Genomic DNA, 24439 nt, shown 5'->3' with positions numbered 1-24439 from the left:
TCTCTGCCCACAGATGTCTGACCTCAGGGGAGCAAAAGTGAGGGGAAGCGAATGCCTTCTTAAAGAGTGCCTGAGCCCTAAAGACAATTATATGGTGTGTGAGAGAGGGATTAAAAACCTTAGATTCTGCCACTGTCATAGTGAGAAGCATAGTGTCTAAGAGTGTTGCCTTGGGGTGAAAAAAACAGCAGGTCTCTCACACATTTTCTTAGACAGGGTTTTGAACGAATCTCCTTGTTTGTGTGAATAGGCGCCTCCCAGTACTACTCCTGGGGCCTGCAGGATGGAATACGCTTGGGTTATGAGTCTGTCTCTGAGGCTTCATCTAGTGCCTCACAAGGAAAATAGTGAATTGAGTCATTCTTTTTTTTGTTTTGTTTTTGGGTCATACCTTGCAATGCACAGAGGCTACTCCTGGCTCTGCACTCAGTAACTACTCCTGGCCATTCTCAGGGGACCATATGGGATGCTGGGAATTGAACCCGGGTCGGCCGAGTGCAAGGAAAATGCCCTACCCACTGTGCTATTGCTCCAGCCCCAATTGTAGTCATTCTTTTTTTTTTTTTTTTTTTGCTTTTGGGTCATACTCGGCAATGTACAGGGGTTATTCATGGTTCTGTGCTCAGGAATTACTCCTGGCGGTGCTCCGGGGAACATATAGGATGCTGGGAATAGAACCTGGGTTGGCTGCATGCAAGGCAAATGCCCTGCCCGCTGTGCTATCACTCCAGCCCCTCAATTTTAGTCATTCTTATCCTTGATCTGGTTATCATTACTGGCTCCTATTAATGCATCTACCTAGGAAGGTCTTTAGTTGTTGATTGACAGGAAATAGACAGGAAATAGACGGAGTAGTAGAGATTAGGCAAAGGGAGGAGTCACACCAGATGCCAAACACCAAGTGATTTGTCACTTTCATTTCCCTAGTAAAGATCCTGACCAATATACCCTTACAGCCACTGTTGATTTTCTCATGCCTTCAAAATCTGTTTAAAGGTGGAGTAGGATGTCTGATTCTCTTTGGGCACTCATACCATTTTCTTCTGTGGAACTCTGAAGACCGAGGGGGACTTCCCTGTTACTCTAAACTCATCCTAGTCAGTCTCCAGTGAGGCGAGGCTGGGTTTGTGTGCCTGAAAGTTCCACAAAGTTCTCATGGTTCCTGCTTCAGACACAGAGTGGGAGGAGTCCCATGACAGTGCCTGGAATTTCTTGCCCTCGGCAGGGTTTGCAGTGGGGGCCACATCAGTGCTGTGGGCTTACCCGCTTCCCTTGGGGCCTGGCTCATTGGACCTTGAGTAGATCATTTGGCTGTTCTGAGTAGATAATGAAATTTTCCCTTCTTAGTTCTTGATGCAGCAGAGCCTAGCAAGCTACCCATGGTGTATTGGATATGCCAAAAACAGTAACAATAAGTCTCTCAATGAGAGACGTTACTGGTACCTGCTTGAACAAATCGATGAGCAGCGGGATGACAGTTCTTAGGATTGTCCTGATTATGGGAAATAGAGAGAAACAAGACTTAGGAGGAATAATATAACTTTGTTTTGATTTGGGACCATAGTCAGTTGTGCTCAGGGCTTACTCCTGGTTCTGAACTCAAATCATTCCTGGCGTTGCTTAAGGACCTATGGGTCTTGGGGATTGAACTGGCATGCAAGGCAAGCACCTGTACCTGCTCAACTCTCTCCAGTCTGAAACTTTGAAATGATTAGGATCACCAGAGGTTCAATGAGAAAACATACATGAGTTTTATGAAATATAGAACATTACATTCTTTTATCTTCACATTTCACTATCTGCTTAAACTAATTTTGTTACATTGAAAACTGTTTGAACACTCATATGAGAAGGCTTATTTTAGTTCAGATACAACTTTCAGTTCTCACCTTTATTGATTGTTGAAAGAAATCAACAATAAAATAATCAAACAATACTAACCAAACCTTCTGAGTTCAGTTTATCTCCAGGTCTTCTGTAGTTTGATATGAGAAATCAAATATATAGCTTTCTTGGAAGTACTTTATATTCTAAGCATCCTAGCTGATCCTAGAAGAATCCTAGCTTTTGGAACCTTGAATTTGGCTTTTCAATTTTGCAGTACAGAAATGATCATTGAAAAATGAATTTTTTATTAGTAATCAGTTTCTAAAATAAAAGAACATAACTTTTTTTAAAGTAGGATTTTCTTATTCTCTTATAGTTTCCCAGAGTCTTCTATGCTTTAGATAGAATGGTACTACCTTCTTGTATTACTCTTTGCTGCTGTTCCCTCTTTATTTTTTCCTCCCTCATCCCTGCCCAAACAAAACAAAACAAAAGCTCAGAACAACACAACAGTCATAATGCATATGGATGAGATCATAGGCAAGACACACCTGAGAGATTCTGGAGAAGAGGATTTCATTCCTCAGCCAGTCAGGTGCTTTTGGTCAGGTTCTGCCCTGAGAAACTCAGTGTAATATAACTCTTAGCAGAAGAATGTGCAAAGATTTACTGATTAAATAAATTAAAAGGTACCAGAAAGGGGAAAGAGCAGTTGTTTGTTCATGACCCAGGGAATATTTAAGGTGGGGATGATAGAGATTTCTATGTCCATTCACTTGCAGAGGGCTATTCAGCGTTGCAGTGGAAACACACACTACGTTTGTTGAGCATCATGGTGTGGATTAATTTTGGTATGACTAGAGTTTAGTGCTGGGTAGATTTAAGTGTAAAATGTTAAATTAATTTAATATGCCTATATGCTTTTACAGAATAAATGATAGAAATATTGCAGTTTGAATAGTGTGCAAGTGGAGTCAGGGATGCTGGGGTGTTACCAGAGGCAAATCCACTAAGTTTTAGAGATAACATAGTTTATGTTGTCAATTTAATATGCTTTATTAAATTAAATATTTAATATGCTTTATATGCTTTATTCGACTTAAAGGTAAACTTCAATTTGTAGATGCTAAATAAGCATTTCTGTAGTCAATTAGTTTTATTATTTCATTATTATTCTTAGAATTTAATATAGGCTTTGCTACAATCAGCAGCACTTTCTTTTTCCCAAGATCACATTTCATTTTATTTTACTTTTTAAATTTTAAGTACCATGGGTTATGAAACTGCTATTGGTGTGGCCTCATACATACTACCTCAAGCACCACATCCTCCACCGAGTGTGGCTTCCTTCTGCCATGGTCCCATTTTCACCCCCACCCCTAGCCCTAATCCGTTCCTACTGAAGGAAGATTCCAACTGAAGATCAGTCCTCAGTTGCTGTTGCCTTGGGCATTTGTTATTTCTGAACTATATTTCTTTATATCCTGAATATGAGAAAGATCATTCTGTGTCTGTGCCTCTCCTTCTGACTCAATTCACTCAGTGTGATATTCTCAAGATCAATCCATGTGCCTGCAAAATGATTTCATCTTCTCTTAAGGCCAAGTAATATTCTCTTGCATATGGAATATTGTATACAGTAGTATTCTGTTGTGTGTAGAACATTTACATATAGATATTGTGTATATTTGCCACAAAATTCTTTTTTTCACTGTGAGATAAGTGAAGTTACAAGTTTTCATGTTTGAGTTACAAGCATATAGTGATCAAACACCCATCTATCCATCAGTGCACCTTCCCCACCACCAATGTTCCTAATATAGCCCCTCATCCAACCTTCCCCCTGCCTCCATGACAGACAGTTTCCTCATACTCTTTCTTAACTTTGGGGCATTATGGTTTGCAATACAGATACTGAGAGGTTATCATGTTTGGTCCTTTATCTACTTTCAGCACACATCTCCCATCCCGGTAGATCCCTCCAACCATCATTGTCTTAATGGTCCCTTCTCTATTCCATCTGCCTTCTCCCCCAGCTCATGAGGCAGGCTACCAACCATAGAGCAATCTTCCTGACCCTTGTGTCTACTATCCTTGGGTGTTAGTATCATGTTATTTTATATTCTACAAATGAGTGCAGTCCTTCTATGTCTGTCCCTCTCTTTCTGACTCATTTCACTTAGCATGATACTCTCCATGTCTGTCCACTTATATGCAAATTTCATGACTTCATCTCTCCTAACACCTGCAGAGTATTCAATTGTGTGGATGAACCAAAGATTCTTTAACCGGTTGTCTGTTCTTAGGCACTTGGGTTGTTTCCAGATTCTGGCTATTGTGAACAGTGCTGCAATGAACATTTTGGTACAGGTGTCATTTCTACTGTGCTTTTTTACACCCTTGGGATATATTCACAGAAGTGGTATTGTTGGGTCATATGGAAGCTTAATTTGTAGTTTTTGAAGGAATGTCCATAATGTTTTCCAGAAAGTCTGGATCAGTGGGCATTCCCACCAACAGTGAAAGAGCGCCCCTTTTTTTCCCCACATCTATGCCAGCACTGGTTGTTTTCGTTCTTTTGAATGTGTGTGAGTCTCTGTGGTATGAGATGTTATCTCATTGTTGTTTTAATTTGCATCTCCCTGATGATTAGCAATGTGGAGCATTTTTCATGTGCCTTTTGGCCATTTGTATTTCTTTTTTTGTTTGTTTGTTTGCTCTTTTTGGGTCACACCCGGTGATGCACAAGGTTTACTCCTGGCTTTGCACTCAGGAATTACTCCTGATGGTTCTCAGGGGACCATATGGGGTTCTGGGAATCAAATCCAGGTTGGCCGAGTACAAGGCAAATGCCCTACCCACTGTACTATTGCTCTAGGCCCATGTGTTTCTTTTTTGAGGAATCTTCTGTTAATTTCTTCTCCCCATTTTTTGGAGGGGTTGAAGGTATTTTTTTGTACAATTCCACTACTGTCTTGTATATCCTGAATATAAATCCCTTATTAGATGAGTATCGGGTAAATATTCTTTCTCATTCTGTGCTCTCTCTGTATTTTGGTCACTGTTTTTTTTTTTTTGTTGTTGTTGTTGTTTTGAGGTGCAGAAGCTTCTTAGTTGCCACAGAATTCTTTATTCAGTCATCTGTTTTTGGACACCTGGATTCTTTGCAAATTGGGGCTATTGTGCATAGTACTGCAATGAATGTAGGAGTGCAGATGACTTTTCTAAATAGAATTTTGGGTTCTTGGAATATATGCCAAGAAATGAAATTGCCTGTTGATATGGACATTTAACTCCTAGTTTTTTGAGAGGTATCCACATTGTTTTCAAAAAACATTGAACCAGTTGACATAGCCATCAGAAGTGAGTGAGAAAGACTTTTTCCTCCACATCCACACAGTACTGCTTGTCTTTGGGATTGTGCCAGTACCTGATGTTAGCTGATATATCACTGTTGGTTTTGATTTGCATCTCCCTGATTTTCATGGATGAATGGTATTTCTTCCATATAGTTCTTATACTCACCTGTATGCCTTCTTTGAGAAAGTTTCTGTTCATCTCTTTTTTTCCATTTTGGAGTTGGTTGGTTTTTTTGTTTTGTTTTGTTGATTTGTTATTTTAGGTTACACCTGGCAGTGCTCAGGACTTAATTTTGGGTCTGTGCTCAGAATCTCACCTCGTGGGGCTCTGGGAATATATATGATGCTGGGGATCAAACCTGAGTGTTTTAGTGTAAGACAAGAGCCCTACCCACTGTACTATTGCTTTTATGGAGTTGTAACAACTCCATCTTGTGAAGTTTTCTTGTGAAGTTCAACCTGTGCCTTATGTATCTTGCATATTAACTCTTTGTCATATATTTGGGCAAATATCTTCTTCCTGTATGTGGGGTATAATTTTAATATGGTTACATTTCTTTAGTGGTGCCAAAGATCTTTGGCTTGATGCAGTCCTATTTGTTTATCTGTACTTCCTTTGCTTGGCCAATAGCATTGAATCATTGAAGATGCTTCTAGATTCCAACTATGATTTCCTCAGTACAATTCATGGATTCAGACTTGATATTGAGCTCTTTAGTCCATTTTGATTTAACTTTTGTGCATCAAAGAATATTTTAACTCACACAAATATTTCACATACATAATGTTATCATTCAGAAACTCCTGAACAGGGCTTACAGGGCCAAAGAGAAAATATATCCTACCAACCTCAGTTCAAATTCACAGCACCACATATATTTCCTGATCACATTAGGTGTGGTCTTAATCCCAAAGCCTGCTCAGAGCCATGCATAAGAATTTGACGTGGTTTTTCTAAAATGGAAAAAAAAAAGAAGTTTGATTTTACCGTGTTTCTTCAGAACAGAATTTATCAGTTCTCTGTGATTAGGCAGATAGTCTATATGCTAGACTTGGGGGTGACAGGGTCTCTGCTGCTGCTTGTCAGTGCTCCCCTGTGCTCCTGAGTCCACCTGGGCTGCATGTGGGTAAGCGATTTTTCACAGGACTGGCTGTGTAGCATAATTTTAAAAATTTTCCTGACATAGAATAAAATGTAAAAAAGTCATAAAAATTTTAATAGTGGTTCTCACACCAGCAGTGTGGGCCTGGTGTCAGGGCCAACCCTGATGTTGCTTGAGGCCTGTCAGGACTATCCTGGGTGCATGGAGGGGCCACAAGGCATAGGGGACTCAACTCCAGGCCTTGCACTGGCCAACTCATGCTCTACCTCTCTGCTGTCTCAGCACCAGTAGTTTGTTCCTGGACTTTTCCTTTTGTAGACACATCCTGAACTGTGGTACACACCTTGCTCTGTATTTGGGAGTGAGTTTGAAAGGTCTTCCTTGACAGTTCGCAGTGGATCATGTGGTGCTAGGAAGTGAACTGGACTTTTGAGCATACAAAGCCTGTGCTCATCATTGAGCAATTTCTCTGGCCCATATTTTTTTCCTTTTTTCTTGCTTTTTTGAGTCACACCCGTTGGTGCTCAGGGCTTACTCCTGGCTCTGCACTCATGAATTATTCCTGGCGGTGCTTTGGGGAACTATACGGGATGCTGGGAATTGAACCCAAGTTGGCCACATGCAAGGCAAATGACCTACCCACTGTGTGATCACTCCAGCCCCCATTTTTTTTTTAATGTAAGTCATCTGAGGGATTTCTAGATCTATAGTTGTTTTGTTTAGCTTTGTTTTGTTTTTGTTTTGGGGCCACTTCAGGCAGGATTCAGGGCTTACTTCAGAGATTATTCCTAGAGGTGCTTATAAGGGGCGTTGGGGATTGAACCCACACCTGCTGCATGCAAAACAGGTGTCCTATGCACTGTACAAGCTCTATGGCTCCTACATCTATATTTATTAAACTTATTTCATGTCATGAATGATTTTTAAAAGGAAGCTCACCACTAACAATTCTGGAAATGTTTTGTCCTACCACCCTAAATTTCTCAGAGAAGGAAGAAGATCCCTTGATCCAGCATGCCCAGAATCCCACAGGTGGTATCCCTGTGTGATAGTGGCTCTTGGGGGTCTGCTCACTGCATTCCAGAGTGGGTCCCTTGGCCTAGGAACTCTAGACATCAGCCATTCATAGGGTGTCCTGAGGGACCAGCTAGTTCCTGCCTGGTGCTGCTTTGTCCACAGGCAGTGCCAGCCTTCATAGCAGCAGAAGGATATTGGGCAAGGGAGGCAGTCTGGGCTAGAGCCTTGTCAATGGTGGTGACCAAGCCCTGGCTAAGCCCAGAGCAAGTATGGCTGGGGTAGTGCTGATGAGGGACACCTGAGAAAGGAGAAACAGCCATGAGGACAAGGCCCTCCTTGGATCCTGTTGGCTCAGGGAGGGTCTATCTCTACCCCCTCTCCCTTCATTGGCCTCCTGGACAAGCTCTGGATGATCAATTGGCTTCATCCTTAGTGGACATTTCACCTGGGTATTAGTGATACTTCAACTTTTGCTGGAAGACTGAGTCCATCTGAAGAGACTGGCCTTGGTACAGCCAGCACTTAAGTAATAACAGGAAAAATACCCCAACTCTAATCTAGAAGATAACCCCACATCAGTGTGCATGATTCAGTATTTAAGCCAGGAAACCTCATGCCCTGGGCAGTTTTATTCTTCTGACTCTGCAGGAACCCTCCCAGTGCCATTTCTTGGGCATCTGAAGTATCATTTAGTGAATTAATGCTTTAGGGCACTAACTGAGCTGACATGGATCCCTCTTTTTTCATCTACAATTTTTGGATGTAAATTTCAAACCTTAAAGACAGTTTCCCAGAATTGCATCCACAAATTTTTATAGCCTGAGGGTATTAAAACTCTTTCTGGGGAAAATGATACAACTGAAGATAAATCTCCAGGTGACTGGCTACAGGTTTTATGATCAACCTAGGCTATTGTGAAAGGGCCCCCAAATCAATGTATTTTATTCTTAATGAGACCCTTAATGTGTAGCATGACAACAGCCAGCGTGAAATCGAATACTGACAACTGTACCAAGCACAAATATTTTTACTATGCATTTCAATTTGAACACGTGTCAAGCCAATTGCATATTTATGGGGTCTAAAGACTCATGCCTTGGATAATACCCGCTCTTCAAATCTCCGTTTATTCTAAGAGGAATTTGGTCCAATAGTCAAACCTTTAGCAAGTCTGTAATAAATCATCTCTGCAGCCATAAGCGTGCACAGTGACTGCTTACCACTGCTCCACAGACTCACCCCCACCTGGTAGAATTTTAATTCCCTCAGTAAAATTGATCCCACCAGTTCTGCACATTATTCTCCCTGTCTTCCATTTAGCTTGTTAGTTTGCTGACAGTAGAGTACACAGCACTTAGCAGCTGGTTTGTGGAACCATCAGTCAGGAAATTGTATGATAAATAGGAGGTAGCCAGGTTTAGTGGCACTTCCTTCTGCTTCAGCAGTTTTCGCCTGACTTTGGAAAAGTCATCATGTGGTGTTTTGTCAAGGGCCAGAGCAGGCGATGGCTGCGGTGCGGGAACTTATTACACATACACTTGAGTTATGATGCAGCACAGCTGTTCCGCTCATGTGTGAATAATAACCGCGAGCTGGATAATCATGGCGGCTGCTGGCAGGACAGGCCTACATGTATCAGGTGGTTTTCAGGGGAGCTTCTCGGGCTGTGCTGTGCTGGACTAGGTTGCTGCTCTTACAGATAGGAATGGCAAGCCAAGATACAAGGGAACCACAAGCACTTGAATAAGGGAGTGTTATTAATTTACATACATGTGTATTTAAGACCAGTGCCATGTGATCCCACAAGTATCAGAGGACATACTTGTGCTGAATTAAACCTTTTCTTAAAAAAAATCAAAGTGAAACTGTATAACTTTCAGGTATATGTTAAGATAAATTCACATTTGTATGTACTAATGAGGTTCCCCAAACATTTCATCCTTTGTATAATACTTACTGAACTATAGATAAGTATGTCCCAAATTAGAGCAAGGCACTGCATTTCCTCAGAAAATGGCTGAAAAGATGTGATTTTTAACCACCAATATCTGACACAATTGTTATAGTTTACATAGATCTCATCAGTCCAGAGAAGTTATTTTAAGCTAAATCAAGAGGGAAACAAAGAGAAACTGTAAAATACTTAGACCAGAACCAGATGTCTTTAGTCAAATCTCAAATCATATCCATTAATTTGTTTTTCTTTATTTAACCTAATTCCAGAATGCAAAATTTATACATGTCCTTGGGGCTTCCCCACCTCCCCTCTCGCGTACCAGTATTGCAAGACATACCACATACTTTCAATCAGAATTAACTTTTGTTGTTGTTGCAGTGACTGGAGGTTGAGTACCCTTGATTGCGAAGATTGTGTACTTGGTTGTGGCTCCAGCGGGTCCCAAATAGCAGTGCTACCTGGGTCACACATAGTATCTGTATGGTGGTACCAGGGATTAAAATTGGGACCTCACCCTTGCATGTCGACATTTTTACCACAAACCTATCTTTGAGCTGCCCTCTCCCACACCTTGTAAAACTTGTCACGCACAGCAGTGAGGAATGGTGGCTAAATGCCTCGGTCCTTTTCTCTTTTGAGTGAGAGAGGGCTGGGAGGGAGATTGCCTTGCCTACAGCCAACCTGGTTCTATGCCCAATGCGCCACGTGCTGCCCTGAGGCCTGCTTAGAGAGATCCCTGAGTGCAAATCCAGGAGTAAGCTCTGAACACAGCCAGGTGTGGCCCCAAACCACCCTTGCATCCCCACCCCCCAAATTCTTGTCAGGAGACTTTGAGGTCTTTTTCCCCACACCTAGGGCTTATTCTTCGCTCTGCACTCATACATTATTCCTGCCAGGGTTCAGGACTCATGAATGGTGCTGGAGACAGGCCCTGGGTTGGCTGTCTGCACTGGTCAGCACCCTGGCTGCTGTCATCTCTCCCTAGCACTAATGAATTCTTTTTTTTTTTTAAAAAAAAAACCCTTCCCCTTCCCTCCTCTAATAATTTCTTAAATATAACAAATAACAGTGCCTGTTATTTATTACTGGGTGGGCGTGGTGTCTCCTGAGCTGTGTTCAGTAGGTCTGTGTATCCCTTGGATGTTTCTAAGTCAGCCAGATCAGTGGTTTAATGCAGCAGCTTGAGGATGGTGCTGCTGAGGGCCTGTGATGCCCAGGATTACCTGGGCACCTGATCTTACATAGGCTCACCTGGTGCTAGGGGTGGAACCCATGCCGGGCGCACCTTCTGTGTATTCTCTGAACCTGGCAATGCCTTGCCAGTGTTTGTGATTGGCTAGTGGCACTTCTTTGTGGAGAAGATGTTTTTAATTTTTTTTTTTATCTTATGAGGTAGCACTGTAGTACTGTCATCCTGTTGTTCATCGATTTGCTTGAGCAGGCACCAGTAACGTCTCCATTATGAGACTTGTTGTTACCATTTTTGGCATATCAAATATGCCATGGGTAGCTTGGCAGGCTCTCCCATGATCTTATAAGGTAGTTCACAATATTTGATTACATTTAATATTTAAACACCAATCCCACCACCATTACACCGTCCCACCACCATATTTGGGATGTTTCCATCCCAAGCCCCAATTCCTGTCCCAAAGCAGAGCTGAAAATATATATTTTGAATTGTTTGTTATGAAAAACAGCTGAAAATGCTACAAAAAAAGTATCCATAGAGGAATGAGTATGAAGGTCATTCTGTTTGGGCAGGGGCCATCAAGACCTTCTATCTAACATGATGTTAAAGATTGAGCCTTGTGAACTTTTGTATATATGTATCTGTGAATAATGTATCTGTGAATATATATATATGTTATGTATATATGTATATATGAATGTATGTGTGTATTTCTCTCTTGTGGAGAATATTTTTACACAGCTCAGGGATGCCTTCAATTTTATAAGCTTTACTAGTTGGTCTTCTCCCCCTGTACAAAATCACAATGATTTTATTATAATTATTCATTTAGCAGATACTCAGTATATTTACTCTCTCTCTATATATATAGTATACATGGTAGGTATAATAAATTTCCACATCTGAACCCTGTTTGAGTGAAAAATGCTCTGTATAAAAAAATTTACCTTTGTGACATTAAAATTCATACTTGCACCCAAATACAGAAAATCAAATATAGTTAGCACTCACATATCTGGTGGAGGGAATTTAATCTCAGAACAGAGCCAAGAGCCAAGAGCCACGAAGTGGAACTTTCCTCCAACTCTGACACTGGGAGTGTCTCTCCAAGGGGCAGTATGAAGTGGAGATGGATGAGACTCCAAGTTTTTGATCTGTACAGGCTTCTGGTAGGGTTGAGGCTCCAGTTCCAGGAGCTCGTGCCATGGGTTAAGTCTGAAGGAGGTTTGTACCAGCATTGACCTCTGCCATGGTGAGGTTGAAAGACAAGAGCCACAGCAAGACTGCTCATCCTACCTGGACACTCAGCAGATTCATTTGGGTCTATTTCTGAATTTAAAATCTGGATGCTTTTACTGAATCTGTTTCAAGATTTTGAACTAGTGAAAAATATTATTTAATTTCATATATGAATTTAAGAAGGATTAATACTCTTCATAAAATATTGTTAAATGAAACAGGGCATTTTTACTCTGCAGGGTGACTAGTTTTGTTGGACAACATTGAAAACAAACTTTATTTATTTCCCCCTTTATTTAAACACCGTGGTTTACAAAGTTGTTCATGATACTTTTGTTAATAGGCTTTCAACATTCCAACACCAATCCCACTACCGCTGCCCCCATTTTCCCAACCCGCCCCTCCCAAGCCTTCCCCCATAGCAGGCAGAAAATAATTTGTTTTATATTGCTTGTTATTGTTATCACTAAGGCTAATGGAATTATCAAAACATTCCTCAGTAAAAGAAAATTCATAAAAATTGTTGTATCTCACCATGGGGTCATTAAAGTCATTGTCTGCGGGTTTACTAAGCCGTTGTTGCTGGTTGGACCTTCTGTGCTGCCACTTTTGGTTATTAAGTATAGTTGGTTTCTACATTACTTTCATATTTCCTCTGGTGCACTCCTCCTGGGATGTCAGGATTGTAGAGTTTAGGGCTGTCATGTGGTCGCAGATGAGGCCAAATGCTCCAGAAACTCCAGAGTATTTTACCGGGTAGTGAGCTCACATGGCAGCCACTGTGAGGTGTGGGCATGGTCATGGGGCTTCCTGAAGAACAAGGTGTGGGAAGCTCCCTGCTCCACTCTGAGAAGACCCCAGTGTACGTGGAATTTTCAGCAGTTTGGCATCACTGCAGAGCTTAGTCCTGAGGCAGTGGGGTCATGCTGTTGCGTGGTGGCAGCTGTGGGGTGTGGGTGCATCTGTCAGAGCTTCAGCAGGGCAGGGACTTGGTTCGTCTACTCCCACGGGTGCCCAAACATTTTAAGCAAGGGACTGGTGTACCTGTGTATTATGGCTTTTTGAAAGAACTTTTAAACTTAACACACCGATTATGAAGACTAGGAACTGTGATTTACAAAGCAACTGGCTCTAACATCCTTAACATGCAGTTGGATAGAAGTTATTATGTTTCCTTTATGTAGAAATGCATGAAGAGTGATGAATTTTGGGGTGATTAGTATTTCTCTTGCCTGTTGAATTCGGCATCAGTGTGCATCCTGACTTCACATCAACAAAGATAGGCGAGTACCCATATGATTTATGCCCCCATCCCCACCCCACACCCTCCTCCAAGCCCCAAGTAAAGTGAATCATACAATGACCCCCGTGTCATGACGGACATTTTCTGGGTTCTAATTCGCCCGTGGGAGTATGGGCAGCCAGGGAACAGGTGGCAGTGGTCACAGCAGAGAGAGTGCCTGCTGCTGCCCTTCTCTGCCCTCTGGGACCCTACTGCTGAGGTGCAACAGGCCATTAGGGTCATATAGGCCTATAGGAGCACCTCAGGTTTCCTGTCATCATAGAAAAGAACTGGGGACAGGAAAGAAGAGCAGAAGAAAACAAAGTAAAACTCTGGTTCATTTCTGGAGAGCATGCATTGAAATGAAAACAAATAAATGAATGAATAACCTATGTGAGTGTGCCTTGGATTCATTCAAGCCAGGGCTTCTTCCCTTAAAAGCTTCACAGGTATAGGATAAATAGAACTAGTATCTATTTTACATCTTTGTCTAAAATTCACTTGACAGTATAAATGACTTCTTTCTTTTATGAAGGCACTGTGATTCTGAGTTATTCGGTAAGAGTTTTAGGTAAATTTTCCAGCACCAGTCCCACCACCAGCATCTACTTCCCCCCACCAGCATCTCCAGATTCCTTTCCCACCACCCCAGCCTGCTTCCCTGACAGGCAGTTTGGCTCCTGCCATTTGGATTATGAAGGTGTGACATATATTCCCAGTGGGATATTGTGCAGCTGCAAGGAATAATGACATCCTGCAGTGTTGCAACTGGACTGAACTGGAGGTATCATGTTAATTTAAGGTTGTTTTGTTTTCTTCTGGGGTGATACCCAGGTGTGCTCAGGGCTTATTCCTTGTTCTACACTCAGGGATCACTCCTGGCAAGGCTCAGGATGCTGGGGGTGGGCTGTGTGTAAGGCAAGAGCCCCCCTGTGCTCTCTGCCTGGTTCCTGATATTAACTTTATAAAGAAGTTTCATAGCTTGTTCTTGTTGATTCAGTAACTCCTCAGTCCTCCTGCTCTAATTGGTCTTTCTTCCTGGATATTGATATTCCTCTTTTTTGATTTTCTCTCTGTTTTAATGGCATTCATGGACTCTGCCTTCTTAGGAGAAGGCATTAACTAGTCATGCTTATGCAGTCTTTCCTGTGGTCTTAATGCAAGAATTTTCATGCATATTTTTAAAGGTAGATTCAGTGTAGAGTGTGAATGCTGTAAGGCTGTGGTTTCATGGGGTGGAATTCTCTTTCACATTGTTTCTGGTTGGACTTTCTTTTTCAGACCCTCCTCACCTTTTCCCTGCATTCCATCCTCCTGTACCAATCGATGCAAGACATCATGAGGGGCGTTACCATTATGATCCGTCTCCAATTCCTCCGCTGCATGTGTAAGTATCTACCCCTGTCCTCTAGTGAAATGCCCAAATACAGGCCTTTACCACCAACCACTGGCCACTGAATCTTGAGAGTGACTGAGGCAGACCTTGCTGGGTGTGTCTGTGAAGTGTCTTCTTCCCTGTTCCCCTGTGTGCTCTGGGAGCTGTAAATTAGGCAAGTCGGGGCCTTTGGAAGGCACTTACTCAGTGTGTGTCTGATTGCCATCAGGTTTGAAGTTTCCCTTGCCCAAATTTTCGTTACATCCTGTCCTGTACCAGGGCTCTCAGTGAATTGTAATGAAATTTACATGGCTGCATAGTGTGTACACCATAGTTACCTGATTGATGGGAGTGTCACCCAAACAAAATAGCAAATGTGATTGAGCACTTGGTTTATACAAAGATAAAAGGAAAGAATGGTGCTGATAACATACGTTAGAAAAAGATGAAGAATGTCATTTGGAAATAAATATTATCTTGCTCAGTTTGGAGGGGAGAAAAGCAAGTGGACTGGCAAGCTACAGCGCTGTTCTTTTACAGCCCACTCTGAGAATGGCCATGGCTGCGGTCACTGGGACCTTCTCCCAGGAGGGCTCTGTCCCTTCCTCATAGCATCAACACGTGTGCTTAGTCAGGCCTGGTGACCATTCTGAGACAGTAAAGTTAGAAAAGCACAAACAATACTTTGAAGAATAGCACTGCTTATTTAGATGGTGGATTGCATTGCCATGGCTATTAGTTACAGCTGTGTAATTACATATATGCCAAAGAAAAATGAAGTTGCTTTAAAATAAGTCCTCCTCTGTGAGCAGAATTAATTGATATTAACAACCCTAACTACATGCCCAAGTACACACATAATATTTTACCAACAGAGTTTTGGATCCATCTCCCATTACTGAATTGTAATTTCAGAGCAGATTTGCCTGGAGGTAAGTAATAAATCTGTGTTGCAGACGTCTATGAGCATTAACGGAGAAGTGGGTATTTATAGAGAGAGAATACAGAAACTTGTGACTTTTTCTACTACTTTTTACTGGAATGTAAGCTCAGTATTTCCAGGATTCTAAAGCCTGATAAAAATACCTTCGAGTAAAGCTCAGAGGCAAATTGGAAGCCCCGCATAAGACAGGAAAGATGTTGCTGGGGCAGGGCCAGGGCACTTGCTTCTCTGGAGAGACAGGCCAGGAGGCCCCCACAGCCTGTCCCTGAGAGGCAGTTGCTGGCCTTCTCCTGGGCTTCACTCCCTGCTGCCATTTGAATCAGAGTTTTGATGGCCTTTCCAACATCATATAATTGAGAGATTTAAAAATACGAGTTTCTCTGACAGACTGAACCGGTTCCCCTGGCTTCATTATAGTTTGCCTTCTCATTAAATTCAGATCCTGCACTTATCACTTAAAACCTCATCTTGGTTCTTTGGCAAAACAGCAAGCAGGTTCTTGTGTGGGCCAGCACCCGGTGCTCGCTGCCCTGGTCCCTGGCCAGCGGCAGCTCCCAGGGATGAAACATCCCAAGATTGAAGGCAGGTTCAGCCTAGAGAATTTGGGGGGAGGTCACAGTTCTGACTGCTTACCTGGGATTTTTTCAGATCCTGGGACTTCCTGTAGTAATTGATTACACTGTCGTCTACCTGCCTTAGGGTTTAGTGGTCAAAGATTTCTAATGTAAGCCCCCGGATAGCCCCGCACCTGCTTTCTTGAACCTTCGGAGAGGGATTGCTGTTCCTGGGGCATCCTGCCTGCCAAGGTGCTCCTCGAGCCTAACCTGGGCCTGGGTGGAGACTCCGTGCTGCTGTGATCGGCTCCGAGCCTCAGTGCATGTGTGACCTGACACGCTCTCCGCATTGCTCTTGCTGGCCTTCATCTCAGTCTCAGTTAGCTCCTTCTTCAGCTCCTTACTCTCCAGGTCTGATTCAGATGGTACTTTCAGGGACCAGAGAGATAGAACAACAGGTAGGGTATTTGTCTTGCACACAGAGCAAACCTGGATTTGATCGCCAGCACCTCATTTGGTCCCCGATCCCTCTTAGTAATGGTCCCTGAGCACAGAGTAGAAGTAAGCTCTGAGCATAGCTATGTATAGCTTAGCCTCTACCCTGCCTCCAACCCCTGTAAGCAGACAGCCCCCTAAACATTTACAACAAAAATAACAAAACAGGTTTGACCCTTCAGTGTCTTTCCTAAAGGCTGGCACTCTTCTTAGCCTGGTGCTCACACCATGCCTTCTTTGGGGCATTCTTCCCCTCCACATCCTTCGTCATTCAGTGTTTGGTAGTTTGGATAGTGGCCCTTTGGGAAGGTGGTCATAGGTCTTCACACTGGCCATGTCTTGGAGACAGCAATGAACAGATAATGCTGTTCTCTCTTTGCTACTAATCTGTGTTGGGAACTCTAGTGACTGACTCTTGTGTTATACTCATGGCTAAAGGAGAAGGTGCTGGTAGAACCAACCCTGTGAGAATACCAAGGGACACTGTAGCTAATTTCTAAGGGAGTCAAAAGAGTATACTCCAAAATTTTTCTTGGGGGTGGAGTGAGGGAAGGGGAAGGTCAGTGCTGCTAAACTCCTCATTTGTCAATTTTAGTTGAGGAGTTTGTTTTTAGACATTTTCTTTGGGCCATATCTGGCAGGTTTAGGGTACCATATAGGATGCAAGTGTCCAACTCACTGTAGCATCACTCTGGCCCCCAAACTCCTTATGGTTTGACGATCAGTTGTATTGGATTCATTGTGTAGAGATGAAGGGATCTGTCTTCACCCAGCTGTAGGAAACATTCAGAGACCAGGTGACCACTTTCAGTAACAACCCCTCAGCAGGCTGAGAATCAGCAGGGGAGAAATAGGAGACCTGCAAGCTGGTCATTTTGTTCTGGTCTGGTCCAGTCAGGAATTCTTGGGCTGGTTTGGAATCTTCAGAGGTGCTCTGGGTCAGCCTTGGTTATAACTGCTGACCTGTGAACTGGAGTACAAGTTGTGCTGGTCCACAGATATAAAAGGTTGAAAAACTCTGCTCTGAGGAGATACTCGGGACTGGAGGGTAACTAGGTAAATGTGACTCAGTCACGGAAATCTTTATTTATTTATTTATTTATTTATTTATTTATTTATTTATTTATTTATTTATTTTTAATTAATTTTATTGAATCACCATGTGGAAAGTTACAAAGTTCTCAGGTTATGTCTCAGTTATACAATACTCAAGCACCCATCCCTTCACCAGTGCCCATATTCCACCACCAAAGACCCCAGTATACCTCCCAACCCCCACCCCCCACCCCCCATCCCCGCCTGTGTAATTGATAAATTTCACTTCATTTTCTCTTTACCTTGATTACATTCCATATTTCAACACAAAACTCACTATTGTTTTCCCCCAAGAAAGACAGCCCTACTGCCAAGGAAGCATTTGATAATTAGTTTTCCATTGCTGAGAATGGAGAGATATGAAGTCCCGCTGTATCAAGTACATAGAATTTTTTCTTCCTCCTTCCCTCGCCACCAAGTTCATGCCTGCTTAATAAATAGTCCTCATACTATGGCTGACGCCACGCCACCCAACAAGAAAAAAGGATATTTCCTGTCCTCAGCCGGCGTGGGGCTGAGGACAGGCGTAGTTCACAGTCTAGAGACATGGTGCAAGCAGTTTCTGGAACCAAAAGTAGTCTAGTTGGCCTCTGGATTCTGGTTGATCAGCAGCAACGCGGCCACCAAAAAATGTGGCCACCCAGGTCGAATCTCGGTGGAGCATGCGCTGGTATCGGCCCGAGACTGCCCAAGCATCGCGCTGTTCCAAGTACATAATTTTTTTCCCTCCCATTCCTGCGCCTCTAAGTTCGTGCCTGCTTAATAGATCTCATAATATGGTGAACGCCACATCGTGTTTCTCCCTAAAAAGGGAAAAGAACCGAGAAAGGAGGATATTTCCTCTCCTCGGCCAGTGTGGGGCTATGGCTTAGTTCACAATCTAGAGAAATGGCTGCTACTTTGATTACCTTCAATATTTCAACCAAAAACTCACTATTATTGTTTGGAGTTTCCCTCCACAGTCAGACCTGCTAAAAAGGAATCGTTTCACATTGCTGACAATTGAGAGATATTAGGTTTTGGATTTCTGTATAAAGTAGGGAAAATTCTGCCAGTAATTGCATCACTGCAAGCTTTTACTTCCCTTTTATGGTGCTCATATGATGGAGAAGCCCGGAGAGAGAAACCCTGCCCCGCTGGCGGCACATGGGGCAGTGGCTCCGATCACAGTCTGGAGGCATTTCTGTGAGCTACGAGTGTCCAAAGTAGTTCAGTTGCCTCCAGGATCGTACTCGTGCAGCAGCAGAAAAGCAGTCACAGAAATCTTTAAAGCAAATCTTTGCTGAATGGGAAAGTGGTAACGGAAAAGTAAAAGAGATATTATCTGGATTTTGAATTCCATAATGAGTGCTATATGATTCTCTTCTAGAAAATGAGACCAAGTGAGATTACTTGATTTTTTAATAAATATTTTTAATTATAAAAAGATGGAAGCTCAAGATATTTTCATTATTTTGTACACATAATTGTTTTTCTTTGCCAACTTTAAATATTAAATTATAAGTCTCTTGCACACAGGATTTGTGTTGATGATAGAAATTCCGACAGATCTCTGTTAGAAGAATCATCGGCCTTGTGATAATTATGCTATCATACCCTATCATTAAAGATTCTATTGAAAGAGGTTTATAAATTGCTCCCCTTTTTAGATAAACCACCCTATATTAAGGCATCAACGATATGGTGCAGAATTAAATTAAAATCTCATAAAATGAAATATGTTCTGTATTAGCTGTTTGACACTTAATTTGCCTCTGAATGAGTAGAGGAAATCACAAATTAACCTGCCTTTGTTTTTCCAGCCATGGCTTATTAGGTGTTAAAACAACTGCAATTACAGCCTAATAATAACCATCGAGCCTTATAAATATGTACTGAAACCTGTCAGTTTGGGTTAAAGAACCCTGTTTGCTAAATGGAATGCTTTCTGCTCCCCCTGCTTGCTTGCTCTCAGTGTTACTCACAGCCTGTGGTTGGGGTCTGAAGAGCTCGTAGGGAGACTTCCCTGATTTCAAACACAAGCACTTGGAGTAACAGCGGGGCTGCTCGCGTTCCCCTCTGTGTGCAACACCGCGGGGTTAGAGTCCGCATTTATAGAAGGCATGGGGAATGCAGGCATCATCTTCATTGTCAAAGAATGACAGCAAGTGTCTCTTCTGGGTTCTGGAGAGGGATGCTCTGGGGTAGGGCCTGGGTGACCTGGGCACTCACAGGCACTGCATCCTCAGACCTGGCAGCTCAGTTGGCCGACAGTGACCAGGAGTACCCCAGCCTTCTGAGTGCTGCTTGGGAGATCCCGGCTCCTTGAAGTAGAGCACTTGGTAAGGCGTTTGCTTCAAAGGTGCCCAACTCAGGGTTAGTGAGCCAGGTCTCTCCCGAACACAGAGCCAGGTATAGCCCCTGAGCACCTCTGGGTGTGGCTCAGTTGATTAATTAAATGTATGATTCCTGCATTATTTAGTTACAGCAGTAACACTGGATAGGGGGGATTTCTCCTAGCCTTCTTAAAATTTTACACCACTGAATTAATCAGGATTTTTGCTCAGTCATTTGTTCTGACCATAGCTTTCATATTTGTTATGTGAAACTATATAGAAAAATATACAGAGAGCTTTGGGGAAAATCTCGGCAAGTACATTTCACTACAGCACTAAGACTATTTGAAGCACTGATGATAAAGTCTGTCTGCACAGTGAAAACAGTGATTTGTGTACATGGTTTTACTTCTTGGTTTTCTCTACATTTCATGCCTTGCGTTATTTACATCATAGCTGTGCCTTCGCTTAACTCTGGGGTGGGCACTTTGAATTTTATTGAACTAGATCATGCTCTCTTTGAAAAAAGATGACTACTTCAGAATTATTTCTTAGAGTTTCAGACAGTTGGAATATCACAGCACCATTCATGGGACAAGAGTTGAGGGTGTGTGTATGTGTGCGTGTGCGTGTGTGTGTGTGTGTGTGTGTGTGTGTGTGTGTTTACTCTCTTATAGGAATGTGATGTTTGTATGGTTAGGAGTGCAAAGTCACCATACCTCACTCATCCCCGAGGTGTGTGTGTTCCTCCAGTACTGTCCACAGAGCCCCTCACATCTACTTCCCATCCCTTGGTGACCTTCGTCACCCTCAGAGAATAATTGTGTTTCTAAATGACTCACACTAATGAATAAAGTACTCTTTGTTTTATATTGTTTAAAAATGTTAGAAATCACTCAAGCGTGCTTCCTTAAAAAAAGTAGACCTAGTGCCTTTTGTAGAAATTCAAGTTAAAGGTTAAAAAGTCCACATGAAAATTTTGAATTTTCATGTGAGGACAGTAGCCCTCAAGAAGCCTGGAGGCACTGGGGTCCCAAGCTAAGTTCCACCAGCACAGAGGCCATACCTGGTGCTCTGCAGCCAACTGGACTAGTGTTCAGTGCGGCATTGCTCATGCCAGTGAGGCTGGGGCCACCTGTGTCACTCCCCAGAGTTCTCAAGGGCCAACAGAACCACATCAGGAGCTGAGATTGGAGGGGGCTTCACAGCTACACGAGGCCATGACACCCAGACCAGTGGGTTACCTCCCTGTTGCCATGTGAAATACTTGTATTTATTTATTTATTTGTTGGTTTGGGGGCCACACCTGGCTGTGCCCAAGGGTTTCTCCTGGCTCTGTACTCAGGAATTGCTCCTGGTGGTGCTCGAGCACCATATGGGGTGCTGTGGGATTGCAGGATGGAACTCCAGTTGGCCTCACGCAAGGCATGCACCCTGCCCACTGAAATACTTTCATATACAACTTTCTGAATCAAAGTTCTCACATTTATGAGCCAATATGGATTGAATTTCCAGCTGTTTACTTTATAGATAGCTCTGTAATTGCAATTTGTTTTGTAGAACAGATCCTTAGTTACTAATCCACTGCTGTAACTAAAATCTTAGATACTCTTGGACTGATGGTAGGCCTTGACTGGTTTGTGGATGTGACTGTCCCATGTCCCAGCCCTGACTAGCACTGAGGAAAACCCATTTTATTCTCTCCTTTATTATTTGATTTTATAAAACCAGCTTCATCTCCTCTCTTGGGAGAAATGTCCACCCCTATTCTCTTCTTCAAGGAGACTTTTCCTTTTGGCTGAGTCAGTGATAACATGGGCATTTTCGTTACTGACTCACTGGAATTCCTCTACTGAGTTAAATGATGTTCTTTACACTGAAAGTGGTTGACCGCCTACTGCCTAGGTTGAGCACCAAGTGCATCAGAGATAAGGGGCTCACTCACCCATGGCAATTAGGACTGCCACAGGCATAAAAGGAGGAGAACATGAGCAGGTTGGAGATAAGGGGGCACCTGGCCCATGCTGGGGGCTGCTGTCTAGGGGTGAGAGCAGGAGATGAGTAGCATAGGTGAAGGAGAAAGCAAGACCCCTGAAGGGTGATGCGGGCCGAATATAGACTAGAGACTGAACACAATGGCCACTCAACACCTTTATTGCAAACCACAACACCTAATCAGAGAGAGAGAACAAAAGGGAATACCCTGCCATAGTGGCAGTGTGGGGTGGGGGGAGACGGGACTGGGGAGGGTGGGAGGGATGTTGGGTTTACTGGTGGTGGAGAATGGGCACTGGTGAAGGGATGGGTTATCGAACTTTGTATGGGGGAAACATGAGCACAAAAATGTATGAATCTGTAACTGTACGCTCACGTTGACTCACTAATTAAAAATAAACTATTAAAAAAAAAGAAAGAAAGACCCCTAACAATGAGACATCTCCATATTGAAACTAGATGGAAGAGGGAGCAGAACAACTACTGTGTCTTCCCTTTCTCTTGTGTCCCTGCCCTCCTCATGCCTTCCCTCCCTCAGGTTTTGAATTTTTGCTGGAACTATGCGTTTTGGCAGCCTATGGCACCGTAGCACTGTAGTCTCATTGCTCATCAATTTGCTCGAGTGGGCACCAGTAGCTTCTCCATTGTGAGACTTGTTACTGTTTTTGGCACGTCAACTATGCCACCGGTAGCTTGCCAGGCTCTGCAGTGCAGGTGGGATATTCTCGGTAGATTGCCGGGCTCTCCGAGAGGGACAGAGGAATCGAACCAGGGTTGGCAGTGATCAAGACAAACGCCCTACCCACTGTGCTCCAGCCTGCATCACAGCTATTCAAAAATAGCCTTCAGTTAGCCACTTTCTCCCAAGACTGGTGTTCTATCATGAATGCTGTTAAGACTGGTGCAGTGGCATGTCAGATTGTATCAAATACTGTAACTAGTGCTACCAGAAAAGAAGAAAGAAAATTAGTGGGCTATAATTACTTACCATGAGCAAAGACTCTGTATTTGCTAGGCCAAGTCTGTGCACAGTGTTAGTAGCTTCTAAATAAATAAGGTACATAGTGATGATAATGAGTTGTTGCAAGGTCACTGACATCATTGTTATTTTACTTTTGATTGTTTGGTTGTCTATGGAGTCACCTCAGGCTATGCATGGGGCCTACAATATGTGTTATTGGCCCTAGGACCTTGCTCATACAAGGGTCACACTCTGCCTCTGAGCCATACCCCAACTTTACTAGAGCTGTGTTCCTGGCTCTACCACTGGGGACACATCCTAGTTCTCTGTTTTTTTTTTTTTTTTTTTTGCTTCTATGAGATGGTACAGTGGAGAATGATTGCCTCGTCAGAGGCCAACTGGGTTAGATTGTAGATTTCGAACTTCAATAGGAGTGATCTGTGAGCACAAAGCCAAGTGCTGTGAAGACCACTGGGTGTGGCTAACAAAAAACCCAAAAGTGTGTGTAGTAGCTGAGCCAGAAAATATTGCCCGCAGAGCCTAAAATATCTGCCAACTCCTTATCTTCCACCGCCCTGCCCTCCCACCCATCCCCCCACCCCCTGCCATGACCACTCTCTGCCTCCTTTACTTTTTTCCACCCTGCCTTCTCATCTTATGCATATTGAATCCAGGGTCACACATGCTAGGCAAGTTACTGTTAAGCTGCATCCCTGGCCCCTTCTTTCCTTTGTCATTAGCAAGCGCCATGCATTATGCTTCATCCATGATGCTCCAACTGCCTAATTCCCAAGAACTCTTTTTTTTTTTTTTTTTGCTTTTTGGGTCACACCCGGCATTGCACAGGGGTTACCTCCTGTCTTTGCACTCAGGAGTTACTCCTGGCGGTGCTCAGGGGACCATATGGGATGCTGGGAATCGAACCCGGGTCGGCTGTGTGCAAGGCAAACGCCTTCCCTGCTGTGCTATTGCTCCAGCCCCTCCCAAGAACTCTTTATACACATGTGATATATATTATGTAAACAATTATGTATTAAGATATTACATTTTTGCATTTAGGAATGAATCTGAAACAAGTATATTTTACTCAAAGTGCAATAACAGTTATTTTTGTCCTGCAGTATTTCTTGATGGAAGTATTGAATGGGCGTCCTTTGGCAGCCAGCCAGGCCCTCTCTAGGGCGAGTGTCCGGGTGAGACTCCAGTGCTGTGTGATGAGAACCACTGAGCTCTGGCCTGCCTCTGATTTGTGCTGGGGGTGGGCGGGGAGGCATATTGGCTCTAGCAGTCTTTCTTCTCTGAGTGCAGTGCTTCCACTCATGATGAGTCTGGCTTCAAGGAGAACAGAAATTCACTACAATGTTTTATTTATTCTTGAAACTATGTGTTTGAGAAAATTGAACTTGAACAGTCTTTCCCAGCGGGAAGACACTTACTTAGGTTTGTTTTATGGGTTGAAGGCTGCGGCCCTCTTCTGTGACCTTCTTGCCTCCCTGAGGATCAGACAGACTTTCCCACCTACACGAAGACTTACCCATTGCTGTAGCTGCACAGCAGACTCCTGCCCAGGGGCCAAGGTGGATGCCACAGAGGGGGCCCATGCCAGGAATTGCTGTTGGCTCTCTTGTGGTCCCCTCCCCTGCCCTCAGCTAAATTCATGCACCAAAAACTAAAATATCCACAGATTTGTTAACCTGCTTGCTAACTTTCACAATGCTTTTGCCTCTGTG

General features: G+C 43.2%; 1 protein-coding gene across 6 annotated transcripts in view; it reads left to right on the top strand.

Annotated features, from left to right (window-relative positions):
• The window catches only part of GLI3 (GLI family zinc finger 3), a 292704-nt gene that overhangs the window by 148498 nt on the left and 119767 nt on the right, over positions 1-24439 (top strand). For all 6 annotated transcript variants that reach the window (XM_055144085.1, XM_055144113.1, XM_055144079.1 and 3 more), the window contains one exon: positions 14258-14363. In XM_055144085.1, coding sequence (XP_055000060.1) covers positions 14258-14363 — 106 coding nt within the window. The remainder of the gene's footprint in view (positions 1-14257; positions 14364-24439) is intronic.

Source organism: Sorex araneus, chromosome 1 (genome assembly GCF_027595985.1).
Source record: "Sorex araneus isolate mSorAra2 chromosome 1, mSorAra2.pri, whole genome shotgun sequence".
In the NCBI taxonomy this organism is placed as follows: Eukaryota; Metazoa; Chordata; class Mammalia; order Eulipotyphla; family Soricidae; genus Sorex; species Sorex araneus.
This window is presented reverse-complemented; position numbering and strand designations above follow the sequence as displayed.